The sequence below is a fragment of the Mirounga leonina genome, unplaced genomic scaffold, assembly GCF_011800145.1.
Source record: "Mirounga leonina isolate KUSES-001 unplaced genomic scaffold, KU_Mleo_1.0 Mir_176, whole genome shotgun sequence".
Classification (NCBI taxonomy): domain Eukaryota; kingdom Metazoa; phylum Chordata; class Mammalia; order Carnivora; family Phocidae; genus Mirounga; species Mirounga leonina.
In genome coordinates, this window is record NW_023270454.1 from 5,111,921 (window position 1) to 5,123,310 (window position 11,390).

General features: G+C 43.1%; 1 protein-coding gene across 1 annotated transcript; it reads right to left on the minus strand.

Annotated features, from left to right (window-relative positions):
• Nucleotides 1-6,555: 6,555 nt before the first annotated feature.
• Nucleotides 6,556-11,040, minus strand: NEFL (neurofilament light). Its single transcript, XM_035023160.1, has 5 exons — nucleotides 9,439-11,040; nucleotides 8,238-8,362; nucleotides 7,479-7,798; nucleotides 7,093-7,098; nucleotides 6,556-6,901 (listed from the first exon to the last, which is right to left on the minus strand). Exons 1-5 carry the CDS (start codon nucleotides 10,483-10,485, stop codon nucleotides 6,756-6,758), a joined length of 1,644 nt encoding a protein of 547 aa, XP_034879051.1. The 5' UTR covers nucleotides 10,486-11,040; the 3' UTR covers nucleotides 6,556-6,755.
• Nucleotides 11,041-11,390: the final 350 nt, after the last annotated feature.

Below are 11,390 nucleotides of genomic sequence, written 5' to 3' on the forward strand. Positions count from 1 at the left end.
ACAGAGTAACAAAGGAATATTAGTTTTGCTGCACCGAAGCATCCTGCTAGGGTTTTGTTTTCTTTTGTTTTGATTGTTTGTTTTTTAGTGGTCATATCAGGAAATGGCCCGTAGTCTATATGAAATTATACAGATGTGGGTGGTTATAGATTGAAAGAGTGGCATTTAGCTAAGAGCAGAGGGATTAAAGGCCATCGATGCACAAATGAAAATGTCTTTAATAGCTACAAGAAACCTGAGTCTCATCTACAGCCTCTGAAGTTTTTTTCTAAAGCCACTTCATATTTAGGACTAGCTGTAATCAACATACCTTCTGCTTATTAGAAGTGTTTCATTTAAAATTATGTGTGTCCTATATCAGAATCTAAGGTATTAAAAAAAAAAAAAAACTGAGGTCAACTGGGATAGGTTTGACCACCTCACAAAACAAGAAACATTTTTATTTTCCCGTGACAACCTACCCATATGTCATGTATTAGTTCCCACCATATTTATCCCAATTAACTAAAATAATAGATATTTCATTTCAAATGAATTCACACAGGAAAGCTAAGACCTTGAAGTAGAGCAATCAAGCTTTATAGAAAAATAATATGGGGATACATATCAGGAGCTATTCAAATGTGCATAATACCCTTTTAACACGTAATCCCCCTAGGGGCTTTACTAAAGAAATACTTCAATAGAAGGACAAACGTGAAGAAATCCATTGATAAAGATATTCATTGCCAAGCTGTCTATAATTTTCATGAACATATTTTCAAACTTAAATTGGGACACCTGATCAATTAAGTATAAGTTCTCTGATGAGAAAAAGAAGAAAATTTGAAGCTGGAATTGTTTCAGAATCTCTTGAATGGATGATTATTCACAAAAGAAATCATCACATGCCCACTATTTTGTGGTGACCTCCAGTGATCTTCACCTCTTGTTTGTGTCCTTTTGTAGTTTTTTCTCCCCCTGAATCAGAAAGACTGGTCTCTGTGACCGAAAGAATATAGTGGAAATGATGGTGTGTGACTTTCAAGGCTAGGTCATAAAGATATTGCAACTTATGCCTTGGTTTCCTGGAAGCCTTGCTTTGGGGGAGGTCAGCTGCTATATTTTAAGGATCCTCAAGTAGCTCCCATGGAAAGCCCCACATGTAGCAGAAATCGCCAGCCAAGTCAGTGAACCACATTGAAGTAGATTCTGCAGGCCTAGTTAAGCCTTCAGATAATGGTAACCTCAGCCGTCTGACTGCAGCCCCACTGGAGACCCAGAGTGAGAACATCCCGATGGCGCCACTCCCAAATTCCTGATCTGCAGAGACTAAGAAATAATGGGAGATTGGGATCGTTTTAAGCCACTAAGGTTTGGAGTGATTTGTTACACAGAAATCAATAGCTAATGCTTACTGCATATTAATTTGATGAATATTGTGTACTTACCAAAAATAAGGTACCGTTTACTACTTTCCCTCTCCGTGCATTCACTCTATTAAAATATTACCTCAAGAATTTCCTAAATCATCCCACAACATGCTACGTCTACTACTGCTGCCTTCTGCTGAGTCATCACACCACCTTCTCTCATCTGGACTAAAACAGCCTTTAAGTTAGTCACTCTGCTTTGCTTCTTGCTTTCCTAAAATCCATCCTCTATGCAGGAGCCAGAGTGGTCCTCATAAAGCAGCAATCAGATCATGCCACCTTCCCCTGCTTAACCCCTTCAAAATGTTCTTATTGCACAAGGAATAAAACTGAAATTCCTTGACCTATAAACCCCTGCATAATCTGGCCTTTGCCCCATCTTTTACTCTCCACCCTGTCTTTTCCTCTCATTCTTAATACTCAGCAATGAGCTGAAGGCATTTTTCTGGGTTCAAACCAGCCAAGCTTTTGCACTTGCTCTTCCCTCTACCTGGAACACTCTTTCCCCAGATCATTGCATATCTGGCTTGAACCCAATGTCACCTACTTATTAACTAATTCCCTTGTTTATTGTCTGTTTATGCACACACATACCCCACTGTAGTCCCTGAAAGCAAGGATATTGTCTGTCTTACTCCTTGTACTTAGAACACGGCCTGTCACATGATTAATATGAGTGAAATGAATGGACAAGCTATGTCTAAAGATGCATAAATAGAAGCAAGAAGACTATATAAATGAAAATAATGGTGTTTGAATGGAGGAAATGTGACTTTTTCCATTTTAAATTTGTTTTGAATACAGTGGTTACATTATATTTTTAAAACCCTCTATACAAGTAATTATCTACATTGAAGTAGGATTAAAAGGCTACCAATAGGTACATTCTGGGGCTGCTGAAATTTTCTTTTTCTCATGATGCTTTACCTTTTGACTTTCTAGCTCTCATATAAGACCTTCGCTGGGAATTTTCTAGAAGACCTTAACTGAAAATGGCCCCCATGCATAGTTTGTATAATTCACTGCACTCCATTCTGCTGGACATTTTCCAAAGATGAAAATACCCAGAATTATCCACTGGAACCCCTTTGCAAACATGAACCATGGCTGGACCAATTCTGATATCTCACACTCCGTTTCCAAGAGAGAAAGAAGAAATTCTTCATCCTGGCCATATGTATGGTAAGTTCTTATAAACATTAAACCTTTACCATTCCAGAAATATTTATTAAATGCCTACTAAATGCAAGGCACTTTTTTGGATGTTGTAGAAGTAAACCAAGACATTTATTTATTTAGTCAACCTTTTTCCACTTCCCAAAATGATTTGGAATAGCTTAACAAGAAAACATGCAAGAGGGAAGAGGAAGGAGGATGAAGAAGAGGAAGAGCAGAAAGAGAAAAAGCAATAGAGCCAGTGAAATATGAACTAAACTAGAAAGCTATGACCAAATAGAATAACACCATGAGAATCAACATCCCTGAAAATTGATGATTGTTGAAGATAAACTTCAAATTTATCTCTGTTTACAAACCCTGGTTCCGGCCTTCCAACAGCTTACAGTTAAGCAGAGGAATTAAGATACGGACATAAATAATCAAAGGAATTAAAGAAAAGCTTGAGCATCCCAAGGAACTACAGTGAGACATTGTAAATGCAAATGTGCCCCTTGACCAGTACAAGAATTGCATTGTGAGAATTCCAATAATTGTATGCAGATTCCCAGGCCACTGTCACAACACACGCCTGTGAAGATCTGCTCTGATTCCACAAAGATGTATCCCAACCTGACTGCCAAGGAGAGGCAGTGGATGTACTGGTTAAGAGCATGGACTTTAGAGCTGAGGCTGAATCCCAGCCCTTCCACAAACTGTGTGACCTTGGTCAACTTACCTAACTGTAGTTTCTCATCAGCATAATGGGGATGACAATCATGCTGGACTAAGAACATTGATGTAAGAAAGGAATTGATGAGTTAATACATATAATGCACTTAGATTAGTGCCTGGGACACAGCAACTATTCTGACAGCATTAAAATCTCCATGTAGAGAAAAAGAAGTAATCAGATTGATTGCTTACCAATTTAATACTAGGAATGAATCTTTACACTAAGTGGAGCAATTCCCTTTATGTGATGGATTTTAGTGTGGACATCATAATTATATGTATATTTCCCATTTAGCCTAAACTTCCACAAGTTTTTCAGGAATTTTGAATCATGAATCTAGAAAGGATCTGACACATCAACCATTGAACCTATATGCAGCTAAAACAATGAGGCTGGAGTGGGGTGAGGATGGGGATATGGCCAGGGCTCCAAAACAAGAACACTAGAATCCAGAATAAATTCTTGGATTTCTGCTCTTTCCACGAGGTTTTGGAACTGGGAGTGGGACTGCTTAACAGCATACTCTTGGCTTTCTAGGCATTCTAATCTGTCAAGAAGTTATTAATTCAATTATTTCTTTGTGCTCTACTATGGTAGAAACAATGCTAGATGCTTGGGATAAAATGGTGAGCAAGAAGGCTGATTACCATTCTTCTGAAGATCACACTCTAGCAGGGAATGCAGACATTCATCAAACAATCATGGAAACAGATGCTGATTACAAGTGTGTAAAAGTCTACAAAGTCTACATGGTCTTAAGAACACATTTAGTAGAGGAATTTAGCCCAGTTAGGGAAGGCATCCCCAAGGGAATGACAACTGAACCTCAACTGGGCAAGAAGGAGGGAAGGAAATAAGAGTGCTCCAGATGGAGAAATCAGCAAAACCCCTGTAATAGGCAGAAGAACAGAGGACCAGTGTGACTGAAGCACCGGAAGTAAGGGACAAGGGGATACAGAGAGGATGAGATCTGAGAAGGAGGTTGGGTTCAGATCAATGCAGTCCTTCAAGATCAGTTTAAAGATTTTGATTTTTATCTTAAAAGAAATGGGCAACTGGGGTGCCTGGGTAGCTCAGTCGGTTGAACATTTGCCTTCCGCTCAGGTCATGATCCCAGGGTCCTGGGATCGAGCCCCATGTCCATCAGGCTCCCTGCTTCTCCCTCTCCCTCTGCCTGCCGCTCCTTCTGCTTGTGCTCTCTCTTTCTCTGTGTGTCAAATAAATAAATAAATAAATAATCTTTTAAAAAATGGGAAACTGTTGGAGGGTTTTAATCAAGGGGATGACATGATCAAAATGTCCTTTTTAAAGGATGGCTTACTGTAATGTTCTAGTGAAGAAAGACACTAGTAGACAGACACTGGGAGGTTCCTAGGGTGGTGTCAGGGTAAATGGAGAAGTGTGGATGGATAGATTCAAGATATATAGGCAACAAAATCAGTAAAACTTGGTTAGAGTAGACCAGAGGGATCTGGGAGAGGAAATGGGAGGCATGATATCATGCTTGCCCAGTCTCTGGTTTGCAGCACTGGATGACTGGGGAGTGGTGTCATGAACTGGGAGCGGGGATACTAAAAGAAAACTGGAGTTTTGGGGGAAGCAGAAGAGACAGAGGTACTGAGCCAGGTACCAAACTTAAGGAAATGTTTTTAAAGACTTCAAATCCATTTAGTTTAGTTTTTTTTTAGTATTTTATTATGGCACACAGGATAGAATATGGTACAGTGTTGTTACTTCAAGTAATTCTGAAACCAACCGTTTCCATTTGGCTAAAGTTACTTTTTTTAACATGTAATTTGCATCTGTCTTAGACTTATCATGTGTAGCATCCCATATTTAATGAACATAAATGTGAAAAGCTTGGTTTCTTAGGCAACTCCTCGTCTTTACAGAAACCAATATACTGAGAATCTTCATAGTTCAAATCCATAGCATCGTGATGAATTATTTTACCTATTTGTGTGGTGACATATATTTAACTAGAAATAGGTAGTGTGAAGAATCAAATAAATTTAAATGGAGACCACTTTGCTCTCAGGTTAAATTCGCTGACTTTTGAAAGTTATTTAAAAAACAAATATGGAACAAAATCAGCTGACAAAGCAATTGTGTGAGAACAAAGGCAGAACAGCGGATAATCAGTAATTTCATCTACATTCCACATCAAGTGCAAGAGCTTTCATGACTTTACAGTGAACAGGGAGGATGAATGGGGTGTGTGTTTGATGCAATGTCCAACCAGTTAGAGCTATCACTGAAATCCAAATATTTCCCAATAAAGACATGCAGAGCAATGCAATGCAACATACAGGTATAATCTCCTCCCTTTACTGACTGATAACAATTTTATTATCTGTTATCTGTAGTTTTTAAAAAAGTTTAAAGTGGGTGGCATTAAATGTTGTGTACTTGAGGCAACGGAATCAAGCTATTAACACACTGAATCATGAGCTCAGGATTGCAGGCAACATGTTTGCAATGGCAAATGATCTTTGATATTCTTACCCCCAAAATTATACATGGAAAAAAAGATTTCCTTCTAATTATATCAATTGCTTGGGTTCCCACTTCTGCCCATGGTATTTGGACTATATTAAAATAATGTAGTTATAGTAATGGATGGGTGGGATTCATATTCTAAACACACTGCATTAATTATTTAAATCACCTATTTACCACAAAAGGTGTATTTATCATATTACACCATTGCCTCCCAAGAAAGGCATTCCCAACATTATATACTACCTTTTATGGGACAGAGTATATTGCTAATTATAAAAGAAGAATCCCAGAGACTCCCATTTATTCAAGTTTATTATCAGCAAAATTTTTGAGGGGAGAGATTTCGTGAATGGTCATGACCTAACTGTATCCCTCAGAATTACCAATCAGGGGGAAAAAATATCCATTGCAATTGTTAAAACTGGGGACTTAAAAAAAATTTGGAGGTTGATAGTCCCCTTGGCTTATACTGGTGCTTTAAGATATTTTAATTAAGTCAACAACCACAGCAAGAAATGTCATTCAGTGTAACTTTATTTACTATGTATTGCACATGATTCGAGGTCTTTAATTTCTAACCACCAAAGGTTCAAAGGACTATTTTTACCATGAAGTTTAACATTAACATCAGTGAATTCATTTATTCATGTGTGTTTTTTTTTTTTTTTGTAAACATCTGAATTATTCACATTGCCATAGATCCTGAACTCGTAAGCGTGGACCATGCACAAGCTGGCAGCAAGCCAGGAAGCCACTCTGCAAGCAAACAGATACTCTGCATAAGGAGAAAAGTCAGCACAACATTGAATGTCCAACCTAAGTCATCTCTGAATTATACATATATTGAACTTCTTAATTCATATAGTATCTGAAACTCAACTGGTTGGTTGGTGATGGGGTTGACCTGATTTCGGGAGAATTCTTCCTGGAAGGATTAAGGACAGAGGGGCTCAATCTTTCTTTTTAGTTGCTTGCTCCTCCCCAGCACCTTCGTCTTTTTTCTCCTCCACCTCTTCAGCTTCTTTGGTTTCTTCTCCTTCTTCACCTTCACCTCCTTCCTCTTCCTCCTTCGCCTCCTCAGATTCTTCCTTGGCAGCTTTAACATGAAAAGAAAATGTACAAACTCCAAATCCAGGGCAAGGCATTCAAAACATTTCTGCTAAGTTTTGTGTGGAACTCCAGTTGTCAGAAAGCTTCCCCCAAACTTCTCAGCTCCGTCCCCCGAAATTCTCAGCTCCGTCCCCCAACACACATACAACTGATGGTGCTGGCCACTGAACTCAATACCTTCTTCTTAGAAAAAAGCCAAAAAGCAAACAAGTATTTAAAAAAAAAAAAAAAAAAAACCTATTTTTGTTCTTAAGGCCATCAAACTGCTGGGTCAAATAGATTTTTTAAATGTTTAACAAGAATAAAAAGACAGCAGGAGGAGGATATTTTGAAATGTTATTTTCACAAAGCTACCAAGCTAAGCAGAGAGGACAGCCAATTTGAGAAACCAGGTACTTACAAAAGGTTTGTCGAATAACTAAAGGTGTTAATTAAGATTCTAAAGAAATATATGAAAAAAACTTCCTCGGCATAAGCAAGGCTTCATTTCTCTTAGCCATCTCCTAGCAAATTCCCATGCCCTGATTGCACTTGACCTTGTAAGAATTTCCTTTTTACCATACCTTCTTCCTCTTCAGCTCCTTCCTCTTCAGCAGCCTCTTCCTTCTCCTTCTCCTCCTCCTCGGCTTCTCCTTCAGAGGGGGGTTCGTCCTTGGCTTCCTCGGCCTTTGCAGCCTCAATGGTCTCCTCCACCTCAATCTGCTCCTCCTGGACGTGGCTGGTGTAGTAAGACGGGAAGGAGCGGGCAGACATCAAGTAGGAGCTGGTCTGTAACCCACCATAGGCAGATCGGCCGAAGACCTGAGAGCTCTGGGAGTAGCCACTTGTTATGCTTCCAACGCTGGTGAAACTGAGTCGGGTCTCCTCACCTTCCAAGAGTTTCCTGGGAAGGCAGGGGAGGATGGGGTTAATAAACAGGAACATAGAAAGTGTGCCTGCTCTGAGCCCACCACTCATCATCCTCCCCTAATGCCACCCCTAAAGGCAAAGGAGAGCAGGAACAGGGCTGGGAAACTTCATGACTGGGGATGTCATGCCTGGCACCAGAAAACAAAACAAAACAAAACAAAAAAAACAGAAAAACAAACAAACTTAAAATAGCCCTGTCTATTCGATGTAAAATGTAATGAGAAACTAAGACTATAACTCTTTACGACATAGGGTCAAATTCTTCTGTATCTGTCTAAATACCTTCTTAGAAAAATCCAAAAAGCAAACCATTATTTCAAAGGACTGTTCTTGAAGGTTTCTGACTCAATATAAATGAAATCTGATTTTCTTCCAAAACCTGAATGGCTGCTACCACTCCACTCTGTTCTCACCTGTAAGCTGCAATCTCAATGTCCAAAGCCATCTTCACATTGAGGAGGTCTTGGTATTCTTTAAGGTATCGTGCCATTTCACTCTTTGTGGTTCTCAATTCATTTTCTAATTTGTTGATTGTGTCCTGTTGGAGGACAAAAAAAATCCAGTCATAAATCCCACCTGCTATCATTTTACTGTAGTACAGCTGCAAAGGCCTAACCTACTTAAAACCAAAGTGCACCCCTTAGATAAAATCTCCCCTAAAGCAACTGCCTTTTCTCTTTTTTAACCTTTCCTTCCTTGCATTAAAAAAAAAAAAAAAAAAAATCCAACTCGGAAGCATGAAAACAAAAAAATAGTTTAAAAAAAAAACCTGATAGAAGAAATTTTTTTGTTGTTTTCTTTTAATTACTACAGTCTAAGAATCATCATAAAATGTCTGCAAAATTTTTTTAACTGATTACAAAAAACTTTGTTTCATATTCATTAGTTAACTTTATCCAGGTCAGGAGCAAGAAATTACTCCATTTCTTTACAGGAGTAGGAAGTAGCTAGATAAAAAAAAAAAAAAAAAAAAAAGTAGTAATTGTATCTAAAATATTTTCTATGTACCTATATTATATTTTTTCCTTCCCAGAAAATGGAGATCCTTAAAAAGAAATGTCTTATTGCGAACATCATTACCTACTACAATTTTGACTGCATTCTTGTCTACCTAAGGGCAAGGGGTGGTTGATAAAACTAGTCTTGAGCATGCTTGGTCACAGGTATCCTTCAGAACTAATGAAAGCTCTCTGCTGTATTTATTAAGCAGATGGTCCAATCTGTACTGCAAAGTGACTTGTGGTTAACGAAGGACATTAGAGAGGCAGGCCCGAGGCAACGCCCAGCTCCCACCCCTTCACCCACCCCACCCCACCCCACCCAACCCCTGCAGGGCTGGGCAGCTCTAATGCGGAGCTAGATTCAGCAGCACCAAGCACCGTCTCCTCAGGCTGCAGTGGAGCCCCCCCACCCCCGCCCTCCACGTGCCCCACCCCTGCCACACAGTCTCCGAGGAGCCAAGTTCTACTCCCTAATAGCTGCATGCGGATGTCTCATCTCTGGTCTCCACTTTCTCCGCGCGTCCTCAACTCTCCACCCTCCTCCACCCCACCCCCACAACTTGCTCCCGCAGCTCCCTCCCCGCCCCCCACTGTGTTTTGCATGGTGCCGTACCTGCATAGCACTAATATCGGCGTTCTGCTTATCCTCCAGCTCCTGCAGCTGCTTCTCCAGCGCTTCGTTCATGCCCCGGCATGCTTCGATCTCCAGCGTCTTGGCCTTGAGCAGGCGGCGGCTCTCGGACACTTCGTCCTTGGCGGCGCGCACCGCGTCGGTGTTCTTGGCGGCGCTCTCGGTCAGCACGGTGAAGCGGCTCTTGAACCACTCTTCGGCGTTCTGCATGTTCTTGGCAGCCAGCTTCTCGTACTGAGCACGGATGTCCTTGAGCGCGGCGGAGAGGTCGGGCTTGGAGGACACGTCCATCTCCACGGAGATCTGAGCGTACTGGATCTGCGCCTGCAGCTCGGCGATCTCCTCTTCGTGCACTTTCTTCAGAAAGGCGATTTCGTCCATCAGGCTGTCGATGCGTTTTTCGAGCTCGGCGCGGGCTAGAGCGGCCTCGTCGGCTCCTTTGCGCGCTTCCATCAGCCGGCCCTCGGCGTCCTCGCGGCTCAGCACCTCCTCTTCATAGCGCGCCTGCAGGTTGCGCAAAGTCTCCTCCAGCCCTTCGCGCTCGCCCTGGAGCGCCTGCTTCTCGTTGGTGGCGTCTTCCGCCGCCAGGCGCAGGTCGCGGATCTCCTGCTCGTACAGCGCCCGGAAGCGGGAGGGCTCGGAGTGCTTCTGGCGCAGCACCAGCAGCTCGGCTTCCAGCACCTTGTTCTGCTGCTCTAGCTCGTGCACGCGCTCGATGAAGCTGGCGAAGCGGTCGTTGAGGTCCTGCAGCTGCGCCTTCTCCTGGGTGCGGATCGACTTGAGGTCGTTGCTGATGGCGGCTACCTGGCTCAGGTCGAGGTTCTCGAGACTGGGCATCAAGGAGCTGGAGCTGGAGGAGTAGCTTCGGCGCACGGACAGCGAGGAGGAGACCGGCGCGGAGTAGCTGGAGTAAGCGGAGCGCGCCGTGCTGTAGCCGCTGCGCACGCTGGAGATGTGAACCCGGGGCGTCTCCACGTAGCGCCGCTTGTAGGAGGTCGAGTAGTACGGCTCGTAGCTGAAGGAACTCATGGTGGCGGTCGGAGCCCCTCCGGCTCGCGGCGGAGATGGGGGCCTACAGAGAGAGAAGAGCGGGGGAGAGAGGGAGAGGGGAAGGTGGATGGCTGTGTGCGGCTCGCCGAGGTCCTGCCACCCCTATTTATACGCGGGGAGCATTCTGACGCAGCCTGCGATCGATCACGGCGCGCCGGGCCAGTGGGGGCAGCGCGCTGCTGCAGCCAAGGGGAGGATTCTGCGCAAAAGGGAAGGCGGGGGCGAGCGACAGGCAGCTCCGGTGCTGCGGCGCTCGTCCTTTCCACTTGTCTCCGGGGCTCTGGATTTTGCCCTGAGACCCCTTCCCCTTCTCTCATTCCCTTCCCCAACCCTCCCCGCCCCCATCCTAGCTACTCCCTTGACCCCGTACCACACGGATGCCGCGTCCCCAATAATAGGTTCTCACTCCCCACTGACACCTTAGATTTCTGTATCCACGGAGACACCCTCCCCCCTCACTTGCCCCTTCCCCACCGGGGGACTCTGCCGTCATCCCCCTTGGGGTTTAAGGTGACAAGACAGTGGCTCTAGGGCTTTCGAAATCAAAGTGAAAAGTTTAAGCTTGCGTGAATAAGGCTTATATGGGAGGAAAGTTTTGTATTTCTTTGTAGCTGTTTCTGGCACTTTCTTTAATTCCTCTCCCTTTCTCCTGGCGGTTTTTCTTTTTCTTTAATGCGCTGCTTCTGCGCGCGCGCGCGCGCACACACACACACACACACACACACACACACACACACACACACACGTGAAACTGCGGCACTGCAGGTGTTGGTTTTAGCATTTCTAACCCCTTAGAGCAGTTAATAGAAGCCTTTCAGTGTTCCTAGATTTTACCATTTCTTTCTAGAGAATGAAGCCGCGGGTGTTTTTAGCGTGTTAAAGCA

Coding starts and splice junctions, on each gene's coding strand:
- NEFL (XM_035023160.1), bottom strand. CDS start 10,485: ATGAGTTCCTTCAGCTACGAGCCGTACTACTCGACCTCCTACAAGCGG. Junction 8,363..9,438: donor CCGATATTAGTGCTATGCAG/GTACGGCACCAT, acceptor GTCCTCCAACAG/GACACAATCAACAAATTAGA. Junction 7,799..8,237: donor ATTGAGATTGCAGCTTACAG/GTGAGAACAGAG, acceptor CTGCCTTCCCAG/GAAACTCTTGGAAGGTGAGG.